Source organism: Alligator sinensis, unplaced genomic scaffold (assembly GCF_000455745.1).
Source record: "Alligator sinensis unplaced genomic scaffold, ASM45574v1 scaffold367_1, whole genome shotgun sequence".
In the NCBI taxonomy this organism is placed as follows: Eukaryota; Metazoa; Chordata; order Crocodylia; family Alligatoridae; genus Alligator; species Alligator sinensis.
The window spans coordinates 323,971-350,265 of NW_005843051.1; the positions used below are offsets into that span (position 1 = coordinate 323,971).

The 26,295-nt window shown below is 48.8% G+C and overlaps 1 protein-coding gene across 1 annotated transcript in view; it reads right to left on the bottom strand.

Annotated features, from left to right (window-relative positions):
* RNF43 (ring finger protein 43) overlaps positions 1-26,295 on the bottom strand; it is an 81,606-nt gene that overhangs the window by 7,343 nt on the left and 47,968 nt on the right. Inside the window, exons 3-8 of the mRNA XM_014526439.2 lie at positions 14,439-14,513; positions 12,438-12,569; positions 12,009-12,110; positions 8,070-8,225; positions 6,711-6,813; positions 4,701-6,221 (exon numbers count right to left, since the gene is read on the bottom strand). Of these exons, the coding sequence (XP_014381925.1) occupies positions 4,701-6,221; positions 6,711-6,813; positions 8,070-8,225; positions 12,009-12,110; positions 12,438-12,569; positions 14,439-14,513 (2,089 nt within the window). The remainder of the gene's footprint in view (positions 1-4,700; positions 6,222-6,710; positions 6,814-8,069; positions 8,226-12,008; positions 12,111-12,437; positions 12,570-14,438; positions 14,514-26,295) is intronic.

Genomic DNA, 26,295 nt, shown 5'->3' on the forward strand with positions numbered 1-26,295 from the left:
CACAATGCCCCCCCATATCACTTGCCTGCAAAACCCCTTACAGAGGGGTACCCCTGCCCTCGCCCCCTGGCCCTGCTCCCAGCTGCGATGTGCCACCTGGGGCTGGCAGCACCCCCTGCTCCCTCATCCCCCCAACCATCTTCCCCAGCCCTGCCCCACAGCCCCCAGGCCCCACTTACCTCTAGGATCCAGGGACGAAGGGCATAGCTCCGTGGTGGCAGGGCTTACCCACAAAGCCCTCAGGTGGCTGTGGGATGGTAGCGCAGGGTGCAGTGGCACAGGTGCAGTGGCGGCCTCTGTATACAAACCTCCTGTCAGGCTGGCCGGGATGTGTGTGGCCCACAGAGTGGCACCCCTGCCCTCACCCCCCAGCCTTGCTCCTGGGAGTGGGCACAAGGGCACAATTCCCCCTCCCCACCTTCTTGATCTACTGCCCAACACCTTCCCTTTCCCCCACCCTGCCCCACCCCTTCCCCCCCACACACACTTTACCTGCTGGGGTGGGTGTCAGTGTCTGTGGGTCCAGTCTGGGGGGCTGCTGCTAGAGGCATCAGGAGGGCTGTTGAGGCTGGGGGCAGGCGGTGCGGGGCACCAGCAGCACTGGGAGGGGCTTTGGGAGGCCTTTAATTTTTATCATGGATTTTGGGTTTTTAACCAGAGAATTTGCCATTTTTAATCACAGAAAACCAGGATCCCTGCTCATTAGTACCCAGAGGGGGTACACAATTGTGTAGAGTCCCAGTGCCAGAGGGGTGCAGCTACAGGGGCTGGAGAGCCCAGCAACGAGAGGAGATTAATCAAAGCTAGTGCCTCCAAGCCAGGCCTAACACAGTGGGTCTAGGCCAGAAGGCCTAGCTATGTAACAGGGGAGGAAACTGAGTAGGCTGAGACTCCAACAGAGGGAACAATATTCATATACCATCCTTGAGGCATGGGGTGTGATAAAGAACAGGCTTTGGAGCCACACACTTGGCCCATAAGGCTTACGGTGTCCTGTGAGGTACTGACATGAAGTGGGATCCAGCAAAGGGTCCCAGAGCCCACAGGGTTTAGTGAGGTTCAAGAGGACTGTGGCTGCACAGAAACTAGTGGGCTGCCTCCCTACTTATGACTCTTACCAACAAGACATGGCAGGAAAGATTACAAGGCGCCTGCGGGGTGGAGCTGGCACAGTCGTGGAGCCCAAGAGCATCACGGCCATCCCTGGAGACCCCATATTGTAGTAAAGTGAATGAACTTCGGATGTTATAATCTGTGTTATTTGGTCCTGTGATGATGTGGTCTAACACGGGGGTACAGAAGGCATTTGCATCTATTGCAAGGCCGGCCTAGTGCCTTGGTGAAACTGGGATTTAGGTAGCCTGTTGCTTGAGAGATGCTGTTTGAAGTTGGGGTGCTGTCTGTAAGCTAGTACCAGTGTGTCTCCCATGGCTATTTTGAGACTATCATCCTTTTTCCCGGAGGGGTTGGAGGTCATTAATGATATGTTTAAGGTGTTCAAGCCAGCAGTTGTAGGTGACAATGAGAAGGACCCTGCTGTCCTTGTGCAAGCCTATGGCACAACAGTTTAACCTCCCTGGACATTGCATTGCTGACCTGAGGGTGGCTGTTCTCAGACAGCAATCTTAAAACAGATTTTAATGGGAAACTGCAGAACATTAAATCATCCATAGATTGGGTTGTGTTAAGTATGGTTTGAACATGGATTCTTATCTCATCACATGGGTTAGCTTTGGTGATTCCTTTGTTCCTATGTGTTTAATGCTTGTCTCTTTCCCCTCCCTTGTCTCTTGTATTCTAATTTCTTCCTCCTCCTTGTACTCTGCTTTTTGCATATCCTTTCACAGTATCTGATGAAGTGAGCTTAATCTCACAAAAGCTTGTGGTATAAATACATTCTCATTTGGTTATTCTATAAGATCCAAATCTACCCTGCCTTCTACTTTATCTATGTTGGTTATCTCATCATAGGCTATTAGATTGGTCTGTCACAACTTTACTTGGATAAAACCATGTTGCATTATATCCACAAAGAACATTCCTGCCCAGAAGAGATTTCCATCTTCCCACTCATCTGTGAAATATGATTCTACATCCTGCTTGCCACCAGACAACTTTGAGTTAAAGACGCTTCCAACTTCTCTGTACCTAATCTGCACAAAGGGAACTATTCCAAGCAGGAGATTTTACCACATCTCGGCTCTCCTGTGAAATATGAATTTTCATTTCTATCTAGGAGAACTTTTACAATCTTTCTTCTCTGCTATGCCTGAAGAAGGCTGCCTGTGCCCAAAAGCTTGCAAATAAGACATAATTTGCCAAAATATTTCAACTTGTCTAGTTAATAAAAGATGTCACCTCTGCCACAAGTTTCAATTCCTTTTTGCCTCTAGACCAATACGGCTACAACCTGGATATTTGTTGCATTATATACAATTTTCTGATTACCTCCATATCCTGGATTACTCTGTCCTTCAATATCTGTTCTAAAATCTTGCAAAATTAATTAAGAAACATGCCTGTAATTGCCTGGTTCATTTTCCCCCACTTTCCTTTGACATCAGCACATATTTACTGTTCTCCTATCCAAGGATATTATTTCCAAATTTACAGCTCCACTGAAGAGCCATGCTACAGGAATGGCTATTTCATTTGTCTTTCTTTCAGCATTCTGGAATGGATCACATTAATGCACATTAAATTTAGTACCTCCAGTGTGAAGGCGGCTGTACATGACTGCAGAGGCTACTCGGACACTAATTCCAGCGTGTTGGAGCAGACTCGATTAACTGAATCTGCTGGAGTGCTGTGCTCCTGCGAGCCTCTGCATCTCATGTATCGGTGTCCCTGCACTTCAAAATGGTGGCAGGGGGTGCTTTATCTAAAGCACATTTGATTAACTCTAGATAAAGCACCCCAGTGACCATTTTGAAGTGCAGGGGTACTGATACATGAGATGCTCCAGGCACTTTAATTAGAGCGGCTCTCAAAGAGGCTCTAATTAAAGCACCCTCCCTCACACCTGGAGCATATGTAAAGATGCCTTGAGGTACTAAATTAATGAGCATTAGGATGCACACAAGGTACAGTAGTGCATTTGCACACTTTTTTTTAGTGACACTTTATGTGCAGTAGACTATTTTACTGCACATTAGTGTACTGTCATGGTTTTTTATGTGAATCTTTAATGCACAGTATAATAGTCTATTGGGCATTAAAGCCCACATGTAGATGTGCCCACTGATTTCATAAAAAGGCCAATATAGCTTCAGCCTCTGTGTACAAAGATCTCCCTATTGGAGGCCAGACAAGGGCTATAGCTCTGGTGAAAGAGCTGGGTGTTGTCTACAGCTCAGCAAGCCATTGACCAATTAGGGAAGCCAAGAGAAGAACAAAAGAGTGACTGGGCTTTGCTGGGGTAAAGCAGATTGAAAATGTGTATCTGTCCAGTTAGGCTAAGGGACCAAAAAAGAAGGCAGGGGCTATGGTATCAGCTCACGGTTACTGACAGAAGCACGGAATCGCCTTAAGCCCTACCTTGCATCATCAGGCACCTGAATACTTGCTAAATCTGGGCCTGAAATTCTAGAAGAACCACAGAAAGCTGCTGCTGTTTGTGTTTGGGTATTGCTCTCCTGCCCAAAGAGGCAGAAGCTGGGAGGCTGATGTGGTCCCTATATGTGTGGAGACCTGTCATTTTGCAATAAGAAGGAAGCTATTATTGTTGCCACTTCACAGATGGGCAAACTGAGAACTAGACAGTTTAAGGCAGCATTTCATAATGTGAGCATCTAGAGTTAAATACCAGAATCCTTACTTGCCCCCTAAAAACAAATGACTTGCCCAAGGCCATACTCTGAGTCAGAGTTAGGAATGAAAGCCAGGAGAGATGAGAAGAATCCACAGTCCAAGGGGGATAAGAGTCCAAGAGCAGGACACACAGCATAACTATCAGGTGTATAACACTGGACTATAGAACTGGGAGCTTCATAGGTGTCTATGAGAGTGAGGCGCACAGGCCCCGCTGAGGCCCCTTGAAAAATTTCAGTCTTTCTGCATTGGTACCACCTCAAAGAATGGAATGACTAACATATACCAAGTGGGCATTGGGCAGCGTCAGCAGGGAGACTCCAGAAAGAAACCCCAACACAGTATGGTTAGGTTAGAAACGTGTTCAAGGTACATAAGAGGTAGGTAAGAGGAATGTATTCAAGCCAGATGGACCATTAGTGCATGTAGTTTGACCTCCAGAAAACATCACAATCTCCCCTGAATTAAACCCACTAATTCATGTTTGACTAAAGCAACTGAAAAACATAAATTGTGTCTAGCTGTAGTTGGAAAGTGGATGCCAAGTCTTTATCTAAAGAAATCAAGAAATGGAGGCTGCAGCCCTTCCCTTGGCAGTCTGTTCTAAGCTCAAATATCCTCCTATTTAAAAATATGAACCTTATTTCTAATTTGAATTTTTTTGGTTTCAGTTTCCAAAAGCTCAGGTACTTCTGTCAGATTTGTAAAACAGAGAGACTTATGAATCACAGCTGGATGAATGATGCTGAAGCTTTGAAACGCACCTAGTTTCAGTTGTTGTCAATGGTTTGGGAGCAATACCTGGTGCATTATGGTACACACAAGTGTTTCTGTATATTACTCCAGTTTACCATTCGGAGGTTAACTAACCGCAGAAGTAATGGACTTACCCTGATTGTGTTGCAGAGTTTGGCAGTGAAGGTAGAGACCTGTGTTGTCTTCTGTTGTGCCTGTCCCTGAGAAATCACCTGGAAATATGGGCTTGCTCTCCTGTTCTGATAGTCCTTGTCTCTGCTGCTGGGGTTCTGAGTTTGAGTGTGGGACTAGGCACTTCCAAACCACCTGAGAGCCTGAGGAATAGGGCAAAGGAGCACTTGACATGAGTGGCTGAACTTCTTGGGAGCAGCTATAACCAGAGGGTTGACCATAGCGAATGTGAACATTACAGGCTTTGTGCATGTCTGAGTCCTCTGGCAGGTGAGCCAGGGAAGGCTCCAGGTGGCACTTCTTTTTCCTTCTGTGATGACGACTTTGTAAGCTGTATTTCTGGGACAGCTGGAAAGGCAATGAACCAGCTGCTCCAACTGGTCTGACAGCTACCTTGCTGAAGTCAGACTGGTCTGCAGACAAGGAAGGGGTTTTTGAGGGGTTATGTCTTTGCTGCAGACAGGAAGGCTGTCCTGACAGAGGTGCATCCTGAGGTAAAGAGATGCTTTCAAGATGCTGTGGGCAGTGACGAACTCTCTCAGCCTTTTTTTGTATCCGAGCACTCTGCAAACCCATTTTGGCCCCAGAATATCGGGACTTGCGCTGGCCAGAGTCCTGGCCTGGTCTCCCAGATAGACATTCCAGGTCCTTCCTGTAGTGATGGTGTCTGTGGTGGTGATAATGGATATGGCTAAGTATCTGAGGCTGGGCCAGGGCAGCACTGCCAGTCACTATAAAGTCCAACGACCTTGGCCTTGGCTCTCTTGGAGGCTGTGGCTGGTCCTGGCCATGGTCAGTGGTCGGTCCTTCAGAGCTGCAATACACTAAAGGGTCATAGTCACTGCTCAGGGAGCTGCGGAAGGTAGAACAGCTGCCATGGATGCCCTGGAGGCTGACATCTGTGCAGTTCAACATAGAGTCACTGGAGGAACCATGACAGGGCCCCGAGCTGGAGTCACTGCCTGGACCATCTGCCAGATAGCCACTGTGCTCAGTGAGGTAGCTCTCTCCTGAGCCACTGCTGTTTTGCTGCCTCCCGTGACTGGCCCCCCAACGAAGAGCAGTAGCATGGTGCTGCTTTGGTGTGAGGGGAGTCCTGAGCCCCAGACAAGAGGACTGGTGCTGAAGGGGACAAGTCCTGTGAGAAGACGGTGTCTGCCCACATGCTGGAGGCTTGCGGTGCTGCTGGATGAGAAGACTTTGGGCCAGTGGGGGCTGATGGCTGCATGTGGGCATGGGGCCTGCTGGCCTGTATGGCATGTAGTGCACGGTGTTAAAATCCAGCTGGGAGAGCTCTGGGGAATGGAAAAAGGGGCTGCCATGGGAAAGCTGTGAGGAAAAGCTTCTGGGGCTCTGGGCATAGACCTGCGGGAAGTGATAAAGGGTACGTCCTGGATGCTGCCGGAAGAGGTGGAGGCGCTGTCCAAGCTCCAGGTCCCGGGGGTTCTGGCTGGAATGCGTGGGCTGAGCAAGCGGGTTCCTGTCTAGCAAGGAGAGAAGGGGCACATACTCAAAGTGTTCTCTCAGCACACCTGCCTCCCAGTGCCTGGTTTCCTGCAACACCTGAAAGTCTCTCAACACTGCTCCACCCCTCAAACCCAGGGCCTGGCAAATCCTCCCTGCTACCCTGCACCCCTCACTCAGTGCTTGGGAAGTATTCTCAGTCCTGGTTTCCTTAGTCACCGCAGCATCTGGTAACACATTCCCACTGCTCTCAGCCAGTGCCCAGCAGCCCTTCTCTGATGCCCAGATGCTAACCTGTGCAAGAGCTGGAGGTATGCACTGCTGCTGATGCTGGTTCACACCCACTGTATCTCTCGCAGTGTGTCCTCATGCACACAAACTCTCCCAGGTACACCCACACACTGCCACATACAGTCTTCACACCCTCTCCACCCATCTCCCTTCATGCTGGGAATCCCTTTTCCTGGGTAGCATGCTTCTGCTGGCCTCCTGCCCCTATAGAGTCCTACCGAGGATGTTGAACATGCAGAGTGGACAGGTGTGGTGCTGCTGCAGCCAGGGGTCGACACACTCTCGGTGGAACTCATGGGAACAGGAAATGATGCGCAGCTCCTAGAGAGAGGTTAGGGAGTGAACTAGGCAAGTTCTGGGCCTAGACATGGGTTGAAAGATGCGTCTTTCTGTTCCTGGGATCAGTCCCAGCCTTGCACCCAGGGTACTTCCCAATTTATTGAGCAATAGCACTATAGTGTCTCTGGTACTGTGTTAAATCATAAACTGGCTTTCCCCTCACAGGAGCCCATGTCACCAGCCCTCTGGCCCACTCTCTGAGGGATGCAGGTTCCTTTGCAGTGCCCTACCTCTGGGGTTCCAACTGGGAAGCACATTCTGTGGGTCTCTAGAGGGATGCTTGCAGCAGCTTCCACTTTTAGGAGCCCCCTGGAGAGCCTCTGCTGGCTCAGCACCCCAAACTATGAGAGCTTTACAGGGGAAACCAACTCATTCCACTGCACCTGCAAACTGTAGCCTATGCTGGCTGCCAGTAAGAGATCTGGTGCCACCTGGCAGAGCAAGACACAGCTGTGGAGCAACAGAGCCACACTCTGGGCTAGCTTCCCACCACAGTCATAATGGCAGTCTGCTTCTTCATCTTAATCTGAAGATGGCAGAGGGTGGAGCTATACATGCATTAATGTGCCCTTTCCAATGCACATTAAATGTAGTACCTCTAAGGTAAGGTACTAAATTAACAAGCATTAGGCTGCACTAATGCACAGTAGTGCATTTGCATACTTTTTTACTGATGCTTAATGCGCAATAGATTATTTTACTGCACATTAGCATAATATCACAGCTTTTTATGTGATGCTTCAATGTGCAGTGGCCACATCTACACGAAATGCTGACTGCAAGTTGTTACTGCGCATTCATTTAGTACTTGCATCTCATGTAGATGCAGCCAGTAAAATAGTTTACCGTACATTAAAGCGTATGTGTAGGTGTTCCCAAAGGGGCCAAATTTGGTCCTGAGAAGCAGGGCTGAACTTGATTCAGGGATCCTGGGGAGATGCACTCTTGGCTGTCCCACATGGTTCCTAGATGCTCAAACAGCCAAAGAACTGACAGCCTTGCAGGGCTCCTTTCTTTTGAAAGTTGTGCAATAGCTGGGCTGGGTACAAGGAACAGGTCCAAGGGATCCTTTGCCCCCTGGAGCACATACCCCTTTTGCTAGTGCCAGAGGGGACTGTGCAGCTGAGCAGGCTCCTTCAAACAGCCACACGTGCCCAGACAGTGTAGAACCATGACTGGCCAAGCCAGTGTGTTCTCACAGCTGCTCCAGCAGGTCGTGGGGTGAGTTCTGATCTTACCTGACCCTCACTGAACTCCTCCAGACAGATAGCACACACTGGGGCTGAGCTGCAGCTGCTTGCCGAATCCCACAGAGGGGCCCGTCGGCACCGGACTGGATATGTACGCGTGGCTAGCTGGCTGATCGCCTGCATGGTCTGCTGCTGCAAGGAATCCTGGAAGGAAGGAAGAGAGACTGAAACTGAACAAATGGCAAGAGTGAGCAGATGCTGGATGTGTCCTTCTGTGCCATGTGACCCATTAGTCTTCAGACTGGACCCACGAGACTTCAACCTCCAAAATGTAAGCAATGCACCTGGCAGTAACAGGAATGAAAGGCAACCAGAGGCATCATGGTCTAACTGCCAAAGCAGAGCAACACTGGCCTTCAGGAGACTTGGCATCTAGTCCTGATTCTATGTGTGATCCAGGGCTAATCTTTCAAAAGTGTCTGCTAATTTGAGGTGCAGTACTGGTGTCTTTGTTTGGGTACCCAGAATGAGAAACTGAAAACTCAAGTTTTCACCTCTCTTGGACTCAGTTGCATAACTAAGACAGAGGTTCATATCACATGTTACACTTATGAGGTATTAACTGCACTTGAAAAGTGAGCATCTGTGTTCAAATGGTAAAACAGATGCTAAGTGTGATCGTATCATAGAAAAATTAGGACTTTTCACACGTGGCATATAGCCAGATACTATTCAGCTATTGATAGCCCGCGCCACAGAGATAATACACACAGCTTCCTCATTTTCAGTCCCAGCCCTGCCACTGCACCACAACCAGTTCAAGACTCCAGTGCTATGCCAGGGCTGGGACCAACAATCAGTTAACTGCACATAATGGTGTTAGAGATCGTAGTAAACATTACTGTGTGGCTGCGCAGAACAGGGTCTAACTTTTAATGTGTCACAGGAATGCTTAGTATGATCTAAAGAAAACACTTACTAAGAGTCCCATGTGACAAGGTCCAGAGGGCCTTGAAACCTGCAGGGGAGCACACTGTATAGTAAGCCACATTCCGGTAATTAGAAAGGGCAATTGAAACAACAGAATACAAGTAAGGCCTGCACCAACACTAGGTATGACTGATCACCAGCTTGCTTCTAGGTGTATTTTTTTTAGAAAACTGGAGAAGCATAGGAATTTCATCATCTAAAACTGTCATGATCTCCTGTGTGGGTCATCAGGAGGATTTAAAAACCAGACTTCCCAGTTCAAAGCATCAAATAGCACAGCACCACCCTTTACACTTGAGTTAAAGAAGTCACTCCATTAGCTGAAAGCAGCAGTGGTTGCATCTACATGAGAGAGTGACTGTATAAACAACTACTAAATGACTGCACAGTAACCCAAGTTACTGTGCAGTAGTGCCAATGAACAGCTTTTTTTTTAGCGCCAACAAACAGTTTTTTTATGACGCTGACTGCGCAGTAGCCCCAAGATTACTGAATGGTAGTGTCATGTCATGGGTTATGCCACACGACACTATTGCGTAGTCAGTGTCTCATGTAGATGCAGTCAGTGAGTTGTTACTGCACACACTGGGTACAGCACACTTACTTAGGCTGTGGGTGCATCTGCTTTTCCTAGATAACAGTCATATACTAAGGAGCAGGACTCCTGATTTCTTTTGTTGATTGTTAGAAGAGAATGATATCTCAAACTGCTTGGTGAAGACCCGTGAGTGCAAATCCTGCTTTACAGATATGCCAGCCTAGGACCTGTCCCTTGAAAGGCACTTAGGCAAAGAGGATGATCTTGCAATCTACCCCCAGGTCTGTAAGCATCTCATCAGCAAACTTGATTATAAACATGGGGGGAGGATATTGCCTGCTGCAAGAGCAAGGCTATGGAAGTGATGATAATGAAGGGGAAAGTCTTACTGACCATGTGTAAATGGGGACTTTAACAGGGTTATAATGGAGCCAAATGATTTCACCCTGGACAACAGCATTGGGACCATCTCCCTGCTAAATTTCAGGTTTATGCTGAAAACCAGAGATGCTCTTGAACTGGTCAAAGAAACAATAGTGAAATAGTATTCTTAGAAACAGCTGTACCAGTTTATCTTAACTCACAAGAAACCCAACCTGCTGAGCCCAAGCTGGGGCATTTCTGTCTGAAAGTTACAATTTTCCAAATTTTAAGCCACTGGAAACATAGTGCTTAGTGACTTCAACTATAGACACAGCTAGTTCTCCCCCTTCAGTAATGGTACAATAATCCCAAATATTTGGGCCTTAGCTAAGAAAAAAATGTCTTTACTTTTAGAATAGTGAGGCAGAATAGACTGTCTAGGGAAGTTGCAGACTTTCCATCCCTGGAGGTGTTCAAAAAGAGGTTGGACAGCCACTGGTAACTATGGCATAACTATGTCTCTGTTCTAGTGCGGGTATTTCCCATGCTTCTGGGTTTTGCTGGTTGCCCCATCCCTGCCCTTTCTGCTACATGTGTTAGGGTGTTTTTCCTCAGAGGCATTGGGTGTTGGCTTCAGCCAAGGCTGGGGATTCTGGCTGAGGTATGTCAGTGCTCCTGCTGGGACTTAAAGCCCGAGGTTCCCGGCTAGAGGGCCTTGCCCCTCTGCTCAGGGTCAGACCAATTGCCATATTTGGGGTCAGGAAGGAGTTTTACCCTATGGTCAGACTGGTATGGACTGTAGGGTTTTTTGCCTTCCTCTGCAGTGTGGGATGTGGCCTTCTACCTGGGTCCTCTCAAATGTATATTAACAACCTTTTATAGAAGCAAGACATTGGCTGCTGTGGTTCCCCTGCTTTACCTGTGGCAGGTTATGGTTGTTGTGTCATATATGTTATATTGTGTTAGGGCTGACGGTAGTTTTACAGAGTTTAGATTATGAAGTTGTATAGGATAGTTTGGATAGGGATGACCCTGCCTCAGGCAGGGGGTTGGACTAGATGACCTATGGAGGTCCCTTCCAGCCCTATTTCTCTATGATTTTCTAGGAACTTTTTCATAGGTACTGACCTCCCAGCATGCTTGTTTATATTTATTTCCATAGGAGACAGGCAATCACATCATTTTGTTGGGTCAGGAAAAACTGGTTCTGTTAAACCTATAGAAGTGTTTGTTTTTAGGGTCAAGGGTGCACAAGGTTCATTGTTTTTCACCATCTGCTTGATTTTGGGGGTGGGATTTAGGTATTTTCATAGGGTTAACGATCATGGCCAAGATTTTCAAAGGAGGTTAGTGATGCTGGATGCACAGCTCAAGACGTTACAAAAAGGGCTTGGCTCCAGAGGTGTCTGTTCAGCATTTTTTAGAATTCAGGCCCTTTTTGGACATCCCAAGTTGGGCATCCCCAGTCGTTGTCTCTTCTGGGCCTCTTTATCACTAAGGTTATCACAAATGGGCTGTCAAGTGATGACCCTGTCATTCTGTAGAAAAGGAAAAAACAACGTTTCTAAATTTTGGAATACTTCTGACTTTGAAAGGCCTTTATATGTAATTGGCTTTCATCAAAAAACTCTGAAGCATGTTAATCTCCAATCCCGGCATAAACCAATGGATTCACTGACAGGGCATTGGTTAATATATGTGAGATGGGCAAAGCAGGGGACTTTGCCAACATGGCACTCGTGTGCATTGGCAACTGCCTTGAGGTGCTGTGTTGGGATCTGTGAGAAGGTGCCACAAGGCACAGGTACAGCAAAGTCTGGGGCAACTGTACAGTGAGCCTGGCATGACCACTCCTCAAATCCCAGGACTAGATTGCTCATGCTACAGGAACCAAAGCTGCTCAGCTTACACAGCTGCACTGCTTGGTTCAAGGTACCTGCCCCGTATACGCAGGTCTGCTGTTTCTCAATGACATACCTACTTCCAATCTCCCTCTACCTTCTCTTAGGCTTTGTGTGGGCAACAGGCCTTTGCTTGTGGAGTGACATGAATCTGAGCTGTCTCCACATGTTTTGATTCCCCAAGAAGATTCTTACCTGAGTCCTGTTGAAATGACACTTGGTGCGAATGACAAAAATCAAAACGATGACAATGACAGTGCTCACCACGGTGAGGAGGATCCACACATCATAGTCTGGCTGTTAGAGAAAGGTAGAAAAACCAGTAACCCTGGGTCAGCACCTGATGGGAATGATATTGAGCCAGGGTGTTCCTGACCTCCTCTTAACTGTTATGCTCCATACATAGGAGGAGACTTTGGCCAGCACAACTCTTATGGCCACATACAGTCTGAGACACAGAGCTGGGGAAGAAAGTCTCTATCTGGCTCTCACAGAGGACCAGAGCTTCCATCTCAAGGAAGTAAAGCTCAGCATGACACTCCCAGTGCTGGGCAATTGCCCTCTTAAGGATGCCATGTTTGGCACAGGGTGAAGAGGAGAAGGTAGATGTGATGCATCACTCACCCAAGCTGGTGGCTCCTTGACCTCTATCTTCACATGGGCCTCTCTGTTCTTGTTCACAACACCCATCAGTAGTTCAGCGTCATGACCCCAGATCAGAACCACAGGCTGACTGAGGCCCCTGGGCTTCCTCAGCTGCAAAGAAACAAGCATGGTGGTGAGATGCCCAGAGTAGGCCCTGAGATATGAAAGCACATGGAGATTTATCATCCTCCATGGAGGCCTAGCAATTTGGACAGTGACCCAGTAGGTCACAGGACTGATGCCAGTGATGAGCACCACTGTCTCTGTAATTCTGATGTGCCATGGGGCTTCCCAGAACAGCACTGTCATCCCTAACACCAGTACTTAGCTGCTACCCAGAACTCCACCTGTCTGTTAAGTGTCCTTATCCTTCAGGCTTCGTGTCAGGTGGAAGTTGCTCATTTGTTCTTCAACGCCCCCAAGCATGTTCAGTGCTCACCTTTTATATTCACATGGCTCCCTTGCAGGGATAACTACTCCTTCATGTCCCTGTCTCTCACATCTTGCTCCTTCATCCAGTGTGTGCTCCCTCTCTTACACACTCTCTCTTTCAAACCCTCCTCCAAACCCTTAGGCCTACCCTCAGAGAATAATAATACCTAATGGTTTTTGCTATAAAAATACTCACAAAACACCCAAGATGCCTGCTGAGATCACTGTAGGCACATCTATACCACCCCAAACATGCTAGAGGGCCCACCATGCCTGCTCTACCCACTAATGCCAAAAAATGCCATACTACTGCTATTTGGAGGGTACCCAGAGCATGCTTTATGCTATTCTCAGGCTTGGGTGCACTTACTAGCACATGCCCAGACCAGAGCCCCTCCAACAGTAGTCATGTTACATTTTGTTGCCATTTGGCTCCTGCACAGCAGGAGTGGAGGGATGTGCATGGTGGGAGATGGGGCAGGCATGCCCTGTGTATGTTACTATGTCCTAAGCCATGTAGATGTCAGCCCTTTAACATCAGGACTTTGTCCTTATACTGTTACTTGCTTGTCAAGTGCCCTGTTCAGTGTTAGCACTGCATAACGAATACATTAATTAATAATTTAACTGCTTTCCCCCATAAAACTGCCTAAATCTAGAGGGTAATCTTTTGACCCCTGGAGCCACCTATTCACTCAACAATAGCAACTAGTCTACCAGGTCTACAACTGGCTTTGTTCTATCCCCATTATTCTGCCCCAGAGCTCAAGGTGCTGAGAGTAGGCAATGGATAATGAAAGCACAGCTGATCACAGCCAAGAACAGAATTGTGGAGCCCTGAGCTCTCTTTCACCCAGCCAGGAACTGGAAGCCCACCTGGATTTATTCTGAAGTGCAGCAGTCCTTCCTGAGACCACCCTGTCCTGCATCCTTCTACCCTGCTTGCCCCCTCCACCTCTCTATATGGAACAAACTGCTCTATGTGCTTCCTTACCAACCACTTGCCTCCTCTAATTACTGCATGTTCCTCCTCATCCCATGCTTCTCACTGCAGTCTAGATGTTTCCCCATTTGTCTCTAAGGATCAGATGTTCCTTTTCACCTTAGTATAAAGTCATGCTGTCAGTTCTGCACAAGTTTTGATAACCTCTGTGATTCCTCTCAGGTCTGAAAAATGAAAAATGCACCTGTCTCTGCAGGGCTCCAAGGGGCGAAGGGGGATCTTCAGCAGAAGCCAGTCTGGGTGCAAAATGTAGATATTATGTGCATAATTGCCACTTCACACATGCAGTGAGATCTGCCCACCCCCAGGGGTAAGTCTGTGTGAGAACTGGGTTCTCACTCTGTGTTGCTACATGGAGTAAAGGAATGTTGGAGCCAGCCTGTATCAGGCTGCCTCCAGGCCCCTGTGTCTGTATCAGGCTGCCTCCAGGCCTTCTGCTGCTGCTGGCTGGTGTGAAGAATGGGGAGTGTGGTGCTAAGCTGCACATGTGTTAGGACAGGACAGGAACACTGGAGTTGAAGTGATGCCATCTGTGGTGTCTGTACCTGATCAGCAGCAGTTTTATCATCCGTGATGTCAAAGAGGATGGCACGAGCTCCCCGTTCCCCTGCCAGCTTTGCCTGTCCAAAAAAAGACCAGAAACTTGAGTGAATGCTTCATAATGCACACAGTGGCCTACAGGGCTCTGCGTGCTAGCAGGCAAAGGCAGATCCAGGCTCTGGGCACTGAAAGCAGCCCAGCCCAGCTGGAAATATTTAAACAGCCACACAGAGAACAACTGAAGTAGCTTCCTTGGGGAGGAAGGCAGTCACTGTTCCCTGGAGACTTCAAATCAAAAGTAGGCATCTGCAAAAGCTCTGCTACACCTCTGCCACAAGTGCCAGGCTCAATGCAGGGCTGTAACATTTTCTATCTGTGGTGTCAAACTCAAAGGAGCTGGTAGGAAGGATCTGGACCATGGCACTTCTTGCCATGGTTGCCAAAACTGCTGTCTCAGTACAGCTGGCCCATGGGGGGTTAACCCCACCCCCACTTGCTGACCCACTGTGGATCTGAATGCTGAATGGTAATGAGAAACCAGAAATTTATGGTGGGTGAGGGCTGTGGTGGTTTTAAGCCCCTGGCTGCTAGCTGTGCCAGTACAGCGGCTTTAGGAGCCACAGAAAGGAGCACTGTGAGCTGGACCTGGAGGTGAATTGTCTGGCCAAAGTGAAGCTCTGTGGCTGGATGTCCCAATTCTGTGGGCTGGATCCAGCCTGCAGACCATGCTTGACACTGCTATTTTAGAAGATTTTTCTAGATCTTACCATACGAGCCCTAGGACTTGAAAGCCCACATAGTAAACTCAGGATGTTACCTACATCCAGCACCTGCTGTTTCCTAGGTTTCTGTGCCCACTCATAATTTTGTTTCAATGTATACAAATAGCCTTGCATCTTAAATACATGCTGGGCTATTCACATCCCATTACATACAGACAAACACAAACACCTATGAACGCTCACAGTTACCAGAGGCATGTACAATACCCATGTGCCATGCATAAAGAAACACCCTCTTCCTGCACATACATGCTCAAACAGAGCCAACCCTGATTACTCACACATATCCACACATGCACACATATAAAACATCCCCTTACAGACTTCTGGACATAAACATACACAGGAATACTCATGCATCTGCACATGCATGTGCCAATGTTTGCACAAACCCACATCTGCAAACAAACCCGCCCACCCTACTATGTTCCTTTTTCTGCATGCTAAGGCATATCATGAATGCACCTAGAATTGTCTTTAAGTGGCCTGTAGCCATGCACCCCAGCACTGAGCTGGGGTTTTGTCCTGAGAGCTCCCATGATGAGAGTGACATAGTTGGAATTCAATTGCTTCACCCTCCCTAAAGAAAACTCATTTATCATGTAAAACCCAAGGGAAATTTGACTGTACACAGGGCCATGGTAAATAAAAAAGGTCAGTGGGGCAGGTTGTGGCTTCCAAAGAGACAAGACATAGCCCAGAAAGAAGGATGGTCTAGGAGTTAGAGGCCTAGTTTAGCAAATAGGAGATAAGTGTTCAGGTTTCTGCTCTGCCACAGGCTTTTTTTGGCCTTGGGAAAGTCTCTTATCCTCTCAGGCCCTTCAGAGCTTGAAATCTTGTCCAAATTCAATGCCCATCAAATCACAAACAGGCCAAAAGGCCAGATTACTGGGGCTGCAGGGACAGTTTATTTGGCATTCTTCAACCGGTGTCAGCAAGGGCTCCAAGAATAAAAAGGTTCCCTTCTAGGCCTGGAAGGCAATGCTGGGGGTTACCCTTAGTGGGACTGGCTCAGAGCACACACCAGTTACTGGTTGGGGGCACTGTGGTGCAGGAGACTGGTTGGTTGTGGGGCAGGGCTGCAGCAGAGGCTGCTGGCTTGCATAACATGTGCACCTGGTCCTGGTCAGGTGGCCAGTTCTGCTGAGGGTTTGTTGCTCTCTGCCCCAGGCTGCCTTGGCCTGTACTCCCTTGGGCAGGAGGCAAGGCCCTGCAGGCAGACATCAGTTTTGTTTTCCTCATGTCCTTTCTCCCACATCTGGCTCTGATCCTTCCTCTGCTCTGACAGGGAGCTCAAGGTCTGTGTCTCAGTGTACCAGGCCCAGCCCAAATAGGGTAACTGGTCCTCCCACCTTTCTGAACAGCCCTGCTGCTCTAAGGTTGGGGGGGAACTATTTCCCCTGGGCTCTTAAGGCTGCTTTGGCTTCCATTTTGCCCAGTGCACGGTTGTGGAGGGAACTGTAATTCACCTTGGTAGCATGTGGCAAGATCTCATGCCCTTCACCCTCCCCAAGTAACTTCCTCACCAGGGCCTGCCCCAGTGTCCCTATAGACATAGGGAATTTATGTGTTTGTCACGTGCCATGAATGGAAAAACCCCACCGTGCAAGCTGTCCCTCAGCCTTGCCAGAAATGTGTAATCTCTCCCCCTCCTCCCCACCCCCTGGTCTACCTTAAACAGTCTCCTCCCCTCCCTGCCATCCTCCCTCTGCTGTTCACCTGTCTGCCACCCATGCAGCTGATTGGCTCTGGCTCCTGGCCAGGACCCTGCCCTAGATTTCTCCTGGCTGTATTTCAAAGCACAGTAGGAGAGTTTTGGCTTCTTGCAAACCCAGGGGCTGTGCCTGCAACAAGCCTGAAGCAGTGTGGCTTTGAGCCTTGGCGAAAACCAAGAGCCATTCCAGACAAATGCTCTACCAATCAATCACGAGTTAGGGAAGAAGGGCCTGGCTCTGCCTCACCCCACAGAACGGGGGCACATGAATCAGACACCCCCTTCGGGGGGCAGGGAAAACTCACACAGCGGGAGGGTGGAGGCAGGTCATACACACAGTATGCATGCACCCCCCCAACAAACAAATCCTGGTGGGTGGTCCAACAGCACAATTCAATAGGACTTAATTGGCAGGACAAGGTGCTGCCAGAGTATGACACAGACAGACCTCTCTGGTCTGTGCCCGTTGTGGGTGGCATCCATGCAGGACCAAGGCCCCCATGCTTGGAATGTGATTTCCTGCCTCCGTCATAGCAAGCATGCAGATTCCTCCACGCTGTGATGCTGTATCAGCCGCCTCTCCTCCTCCTAGGCTTAGCCAAACCCACCAGCACATTCTCAGACATGACTTGTCTGTGCTACAGGCAAAATCATCTCTCTTCCTTTGAGCTGCTCAGAATGTACGTGTTAGTGTTTCTTATGTGATACCTGGGGAGGCAGAGGTGCCCTGGTCTTCCTAGCTCACCTGCCCCTTTTCAGACCATCTCTTTCTGCCCCTCTGTTCCCCAGGAGCTCTCCAGAAACACTCCTTCAAGCCCCTTCTGAGAACTGTCCTCCAAGGCACTTGCCAACCGCCGAGTTGCTCGATGCTGAGCCCACTGCGTGGCATGTGGCCAGTACTGGTTTGGTTCCTAGTGCTCCACAGTGTCTGAGTCCCTCTATAGCCTCTTGTCTCAAACTCTGACTGCAAGCTCTGTGGGACAAGGACTAGCTACTTGTTCTGCATTTGCACAGCGCCTCTACCATCAGAGACCTGCCTGCTTTGTGTCATGGAACAAGAATGAGAGACACAGAAAGGCAGACACACAGCACTGACTCGAACTCAAACTCTCCTACTTAACTGGCAGCAAAACCCAGGGCTCAAACTCTGCTTTCAACCTCAACTTTTGTATCTTTATTATTTTTACTAGCAAACTGCCCGTCATGAATGACCATCCTGTGCCACACCACCACTGCCTCCCAGGAGCGGGGGGGGGGGGTTTGCATGTGGTGCTACTGCTGCTTTGCAACTGGCCCCATGCCACCGTCCCCGGTCTGCGTATGGCCCTGTGCTAACCTCCCTCTCCCAGTGCTCCGTCCCCACCATCATTCTTGCTAAATTGGCTGTCAAGAGTGAGCGGGAAAGCAGGAGGGGACGAAGTGCCCCCACCCACCACCCCACACTGCTGCTGCCTCCCACAAGGCAGAGGGGGGGGGGGGGGGGGGGCGGGCCCCCCTCTGCTGTGTGCATTCCCAGGGGGGGACCCATGCTGCCGCTGCTCCAAATACAACCACGTGCCACCTCCCCCTTCCATGTCTGGCTCTGCGCCACTCCCCCTACCTGGGAGGCCGTGGTGGTGCAGGGTGGTGGCGCTCTGTCCCTGCCCGTCACTTGTGACAGGGATTCTTGACACAGCACTGGCTGGAGAAACACCCTACCAGGAGCCATGCCCCATGAGAGCAGTACGGACAGACAGACACACAGACAGATGGACTAAGCCCTTTATATAGAGAGATTTTTATTCACTATGTGCATTACCACAGCTCTCCAATCCCCATGCCTGCACCAGGGCCCCCCCCCACAGGTTACGTGCAAACACAGGACCAAACAAATGTATCCTGCCCCTGAGAGATCAAATTGAAGTATAAGACAAAAGACAGCAGAAGGATACAGACAGAAAGGGAAGCACAGAGGAATACGGGACAGTTTTGGATATCAGGACAGGTAGAGGTCTCAACATATCATTGGCCTAACCATCATCAAGAGTTTTGTTAGCATTGCAGCAAAGGAGAGATTTGAAGGAGGGCAGCAAAGAGGCTTTAGGGAGGTTTACGGGGAGCTTCTCCCCAGCACAAGGAACTACAAAGAAGTAGGTGCTCAAAGGTGCTCATCTGACAATATAATAAGTGGGCCCAACAGGGCTGGAATCCTGGGCTGCTGTTTGATGTGACAGAGACGGGAGAGTCAGTAGAGCAAGTTCATCAAAACAATAGACCACATGATCTGTAGCTGCCATGTGAATGGGTATGAGCAAGGTGAAAGCGCACTCAAAGCCAAAAGAAAGGATGACACAAGGGGATGAAGCCTGGTAGGTGTGGAGGGATAGGAAGGGCTGCGTCTTCAGGATGTTACACAGAATCTGCAAAATCTGGATATAGCCTGGATGTGAGGGGTCTGAGTCAAAGAAGACACCCAGATTCGAGGCCTAACCAACAGGTGGGATGGTGGTGCTATCTCTAGTAACTGAGACAAGATAGAACAGAGGGCTCGGTGAGATCAGGATCTCAGCACTCTAATTCTGCACCCACCTTGGTCTCCCCGTCCCTGTGGTGAGGAATCTATTATCAGGGAAGTTCTGAGCAGGAGTCTATACCTGCTCACCTTGGCAGTGATTTGTATTGGCTACTCCCTTCCTGGTGTTGCAGGTTTAGCTCTGGAGACTTGAACCCCACTAGGGTTTGGGGGACAGTCCCACTGGCCAGGATATTCAGGTTGTGAACACAAAATGTGATGTTTTTTAGGAGTGAGCAGGGTGCTCATATGGATTTAGATTTGGCTCTCTGGTGGGAAAGAAGGGAACATTTGCTTCTCATGCTGACCACATGGTCACCTCTGTTCCCTTTCTTGTTGGAGCTTGGGAATACACGGAAAGTTTCCATGACCAGTGGCAGGCATGAAGGGTCTGGTGCATTTGTCCCAGTGGCTGGAGGATCATCCAGTGCAGGGATTTTGTTGGTTAAACAGCTTTCCTTCAGCAGTGACCATTCCCATGAAGCCACCTCATGGTATAGAAAGTTTGGGTTTTGCCCACTGGCAGTGGGATGGGAAGTGCAGCACACTGACTGTCCACCAGCAAAGCCTTTGAGCTGGGCTTGTTCTCAGCACTGGCTGACTTTCAGAATGGGTCACTCAGCCCATTTTGGCTTCAATTTAGTTGTATGGGGACGTTTTAAAATAGCAAGAAGGAATTAAATGGTTTCTGAACTCTCCCACACCAGCCAATTGCAGAGGCTGCTTCCAAACTACTGACTCACCAGCGTGGCCTTAAGGCCTGCAGGAAAGGAAGTAGGCCGGGTACCAAACCCTGATGCTGCAGCCCTTCTCCTTCCCGTGCAGGGGATGCTGCAAACAAGGAAGCCAACCAGGATGCTTGCCTGCTCCCACCACTGTCCTCATTCAGCTCCAGGCTTCCTCCCCACAGAAGCTGGCAGAAGGGAGAAAGGCCTGGAGGCCACGGGAAGAGAAGAAGGAAATAAAAAGCCCTGGGGATGTTTATATCATATTGCCCTCACTACACACCATCCTATGTACTGTACTGCCCTCACTATATGTAACTCCACATGCTGTCTGTCTTCTCACTATACATAAGCTTATATATTGTTTTGCCTGCAATACCTATGACACTATAAGCCTCACAGGTCTCACTGTATATAATTCTCTATACTGTCCTGCACTCACTACAGAAAACCTGATATACTGTATTCCTATCAATGTCTCTATGTACTGTACCATTCACTGTACATAAACCTTCATACCATGTTTTCCCTGCACCGTGTAAACACCCTGTAACTTCAGTACATACTGCTGTATATATGGCACTGTCCAGTGGCAACATGTAGGGGATGCATGTGCACCCCGTGAGAGTGGAGGTGCACCTTGACAGGCCGTGCTCCCCATTTAGGCAATAGGCGGGGGGGGCAGGTGGAAGCCCCAATGCCCTCCCCGTGAGTGCAGGCCAGGGAGCGGGAGCGTCGCGGCCACTTCCCGTCTGGTGCGATCAGCCATGGGGGCAAGAGCGGCCACGGGGGCACCCCCTGACTATGTGGCATGTGCCCCCCCAGACTAAGGTAGCACCAGTCACCCATGGCACTGTCCCTCGCAGAGATAGGACCTTTAACATGGATCTGTGTTGAGATCTCAGAGAACTGATTGCTGCAATTTCCTGCATCTTACAGGCAGATCATTAGCCAGGCCACTGGGAGTCACAAGCCATATCACCAGGAGGGCCCCATCTGCTCGTTGTGCACAACGTAGGACAGACATACTGCTGAATGTCTCACTCACAGAAGTGCAAAAGCAGGAGTCAGAGATTATTGCCTAGTGGTCTTTGACCCCCATGAACTCCTCTTGGCACCATTCCTTTCTCAGCCCCGCCAACCCTGGTGCTCTCTTTTGGCAGGGAAGGAATTAATGGCTCTCTCTTGTGGAAGGAAGGAAGGAAGGAAGGATGGAAGGAAGGAAGGAGAACAAAGTGCAGGGCCAGGATGATCTTACTTATGCAGCATGCTTTGATCTGAGTGTCCTTGGGAGAGCATGTGCAAGCAGGTATCTGCCAGATTTGCTACAGCAGGCTTCACAATTACAGAGCTTGCCTGTAGCTGAGGGCCAGAGGTCAGCACCAAAAGCTTCCCAGCTGTAACATCAAAGGCAGCGCTCCAAAGCCCTAGCTGCCCTGGGGGAAGAGGCATTCCCCAACCCAGAAGAGAACATCATACACTGACTGCAAGCTTAGCTCCCTCCTCATCCTGCCCAGGCAAACAACTCCTGACCTCTGCTTTCTCTTTGCCTCTCCTCTCTCCCTCAACATGGGGGCTCTGAGCCAGTGGCCTAGGGCCCCAGAGGTTGGAGCTAAAAGTAAGGTTAGGAATGAGGATGGTAAATTAGAGGACAGGGGATCGGGGATTAGGGTTGAAGGCTCTGGATGAGTGAGGAGACTGATGCTCAAGGACTTGGTTGAACCAGACTGGGAAGCTGGGTGGTGGAATCAGAAGCTCAGGGATCAAGGGAGCAGAGTCATGTCTGGGATCAAAGGATCCTCTCAGTTTACCAGTCTCTGAAAACAAACAGGACTTTCAGGTAATGAATTCCACACATTAGGAAACAGCTCGTGTGTGCTAAGTGGTGAACAGTTTTACCAGGATTATTAAAGACACAGAAGGTAGAGGGAACAAGCAAGCAGAGGTACGAAAAACAGTGCATAACAGGCTGCTTCCAGGATAAAAGTTATTCTTTTCCAAAGTGCAAACAGGCTGCTTACAAACTCTTGGCTACTGCTTCTCCCTGGAACCCTCACTCTGGCACAATCAGTCCTGTTAGCCCCAGGGCACTGCTGACTTCCCTGGTTGAATGACAAATATTTTTACACATTTTGGGTACAAATACAAATGCAAATATATCTGAGTGGGAGCAGGCATGAGACTCTGGTTTTCTGGCAACTGTCCTTGCAATTGAAAGTTCACTCAGTGGCTCAAAAAGCAACCAACCCCAAGAGCTGTAAACATTCATGCAGAATAATAGTTTTGAATAATTCCCTGTAGCATGTGTCTAGCTCTGTAGTGATCTCTACCTGCGCCTCTCAATCCTCTTGGCTAGGTTTTCAGTGTGGGACACCTCAATGAGACCTGCCCAGTTAAATGCACTGAAGAGCAGCAGAAGCAGTCTGGTGGCTGGGAGGTGTGACTCACAGGGCAAGCCTGAAAGGGTTGACTGTGCACAGGCTGGCTGGATGACAGCTAAGATGGAGGTTATGATAAGATTCTACCAATGGCTATTCTTATCATCATTTATATAGGGCTGCAATTAGAGATGCAGAACTCTACCACAGGAAACATTAACCGGAAAAGTGAGCGTCCCCTATTCCAACTGCATGAGCTGATAGGATACAAAAGGGCTCTAGCATCCTGTGAGGTGTGGCTTGTATGCACTAAATACCACACGGAGCAAGGGGGTATCCTGAGGTGAGTTGTAGAAGTGGTGTGAGTAGCAGCTTGTTAGATCAAGAGCAGGAGGCTGTTCCAAGCCTAACAAGCAGCACGGAAGAAGGCAAGGAGTCTAGAGTGCAAGAAAGATGAAGGAAATGGGTAGGAAATAAGTTTGGGGGGAGCAGAGATTATAGAGATGTTCCATGCAGTGGGGCAGGAGTTCATCAGAGCCCTCAAGATTATGGTAGAGGGAGAGCAGAAGTCTGTGCAAGGACTGAGGGAGGCAGGAAAACGTGGTATAAGTGGTGCCTAGTGATGTTATCCTTGCTGGTACAGTGGAAAGGGGAAAGAGACTAAGGCCTCAACTCCTGAAAGCCACTGTGGGTGTGCTGGGGTGGGGTGCATTCATTCCTAAGTATATGTGATATGTGTTAGGTGGGCATTTTCAGGCAGGGCACACTGCAAGTGGAAGGATAGTGTATGTGAGAATCACATTTTGCTGGTGAAGCACGATCTCGGGCAAAGTCAAGCTTTACTTGACTTCAGTCCTGGAAGCAAAGCAATGTTTACCAATGGAAGTGAATATATCTGGGGTGCTACAGTTACCCTGGGGCCTGTGGATACTAAAGAAGCAAGGGCTGCATTTGCTTCAGTTATGTTGCATAAGACAGACAAAGGATCAGTCAGAGATTTGTGTGGGGCTGCGAAGTCCAACACTGCTGCTCAACCTTTCCCAAACTGACCACCATGCAGTGTAAATATTGTTCATTGCCCAAGGCCTAGCAAATGCCATTGGTGATGTGTATAGTACTCAGCAACAAGTGCTGAACTTAGCTTTCAAAGAAAGCACTTATCTGGCCTCCAAGACCACACCATATACCATCTTTATACTCTCTGACTTACAAAGATCACTGAACTGTCCTCACAGCACCCCCAATCACAGGGCTGTTACCACCATTGTACAGAAGAGGAACCAAAGCCCACCTGAATGGCATTGAATGGGGACAGACCACAACTATGAAAACCTGCATCACTTACTAGTGTGCAGCTACCACTCCCCAGGATAGCTGAAATCAGGCAGTAGCTCTCAGAGGATGCACTGGCTGGGTGTATCATAGCCATCCCAAAAAGAAACAAGCCTGCCTGTAACGCTGTATTTAAAAGCTAGAATCATAGAAAGATAGGTTTGTAAGAAACCTCAGGAGTTCACCTAGTACATTCTGCTGCTCAAAGCAGGATAATCCCTGTCTAAATCAACAAGACAAATGTTTGTCTATCCTGAAGTTGAAAACTTCCAATGACAGATTCTGCAGCCTGTCCAGGGAAACTGTGCCAATGGTTATATGTAAAACAAGAAACTGTATAGACTAGTGGTACTTAACCTTTTGGTGCTGCAGGCCAAATGAGTGGCACAGGGCTGGATCAAGCCTCACATGCCAGTCTCAGGCCCTGCACTGCCTCCTTTGGTCCCATGCTGCCATGTGGGTTAGGACCCTATGCCTCCTCCTTCAGCCCTGCTTGGAGCCCTGCACCGCCTCTCTGCCTGTCACTGCCAGATTGGGACCTCATGCCAGCTCCCTGGGGCCTGTACAGCCAAACTGGGGCCCTGCACTATCTTCAGCCAGTCTGTGTGCGCCCAGATCAGGTCTGGTCCATCTCTGTATGCTGATTGAGCGTGTTATCTGCCCCAAAGGGATCCCCACAAGTCCTGTAATTTGGCAGTGGGGGAGCAGCAACTGCTGCCCCCACCCCATGCCGCCCAAGTTTGGGACCCGTGGGGACCCCTGCAAGCCATATGGAATGGCTCTGCAGGCCAGATCTGGTCCACAGGCTGGGGATAAACACCCCTAATCCAGACCTTAAGTAAATACATATATGTATTTCTAGTTTTATGTACATTTATATATGTAGTTTAAACATATTAATACATTTAATGCCTAAAATTAACAATAATAAATGTCATACAAAAACCTACGATAAGAATAAATCAAGATTATAAAATGAGGTATTAAAAATAAAACTAAAATCTAAAAACAAGAAAGAGCTAATGTTGGGCTCCTACATTCATATTTAGCTCTCCCTTCTTATGTGGCTGCTGTCATTACAGACATATAGACTTTGAAGGCCAGAACTGACCATTATGGTTTGTATGGCAGTCTGACTTCTTTTGTATGAGAGAGTTTTACACAGATCCTCCTGCACTGAGCCCAATAATTTGTGCTTGGCTAAATCTTCCAGAGAGACATCCAGTCCTGATTTGAAGACATCAAAAGACAAGAGAATTTACCCTTCCCTTCGTAGTTGGTTCCAATGGCTAATTACCCTTACTGTTCAAAATGCGTGTTTCAATTCTAATTTGAATTTGTCTGAATTCAGGTGCCAACCATTGGTTATTCTTGAGTCTGCCTCTGCTAGATTCAAGTATTATAATAGCATCTTTAATTATATGGTCACAGATTATGTTTTCCACTGGACCACACTTTATTCAGGTCACAAGATAAATGTAAATCTTTGCTTTGGCAACTCTGGCTTAGCGGCATAACACCATAACCAGCAGGAGAGCTCAGGAGAGCACAGTGGGAAGTAAAGCCATGGGGGGCACTCAGCTGAGGGATGGAGTGGACTTTCTTAGGCAGGAGCCTGTGATGCTGGGGAGGGATGTTATGAAGTGCTATGATGTACAGCTGCTGAGGTCAGATGGCCCCTTCTATAAGAAAAGAGCTGAATCCACAGAAAACAGAGGCCATGCCGAGTCCCTCCTGCAGGAACAGAGACTGGCACAGAAACCCTCTAGGGACACAGTGACCCCTCCTGTCTGTCCTGTAGCCTCATAGGCCAGGCCATTCCCCAGGGGGTGCTGCCACATGTACCTTGTTGGCCAGTGATAGGCATGGGTGGAGATCGCGATCTGGTCGTTCCAGCTTGACAATCGTGATGAATCCTGACTCCGTGTGCTCGTCCTCACTGGTGTTACACAAGGACAACGGGTGGAACTGAGGGAACAAGGACAGAAAAAGGTCAGACCACACGGCTCAGAGGTTCAAGCTCCATGAGAGACTGTTCAGGTTCTTCTTGTAAACATTGCAGCCATCCAGCTAGTGCCAGGACATAGCACTAAATCCCTAGGATGACTATAGGGACCTTGGAGATCCCAAAATGGACATAACTACAGTCCATGAGTGGGCAATCCTGGTGCCAGTGTGACTGGGCTGGCCACACAAAAAACAGACTGATGACTCCCCTTTTCTTCAGTCTAGTACCATTTCCTGGTGGTGATCCTCTTCCAGCCCTGCCTCAATGGCCCAATGTTGCTTGAGCCCACCTTTGCCGTTTCAGGAAGTATAACTCCTGGGCCAGTTTTACGACCTCCACCCAGTGACTCACAAGCCACGACTGGACATCCTT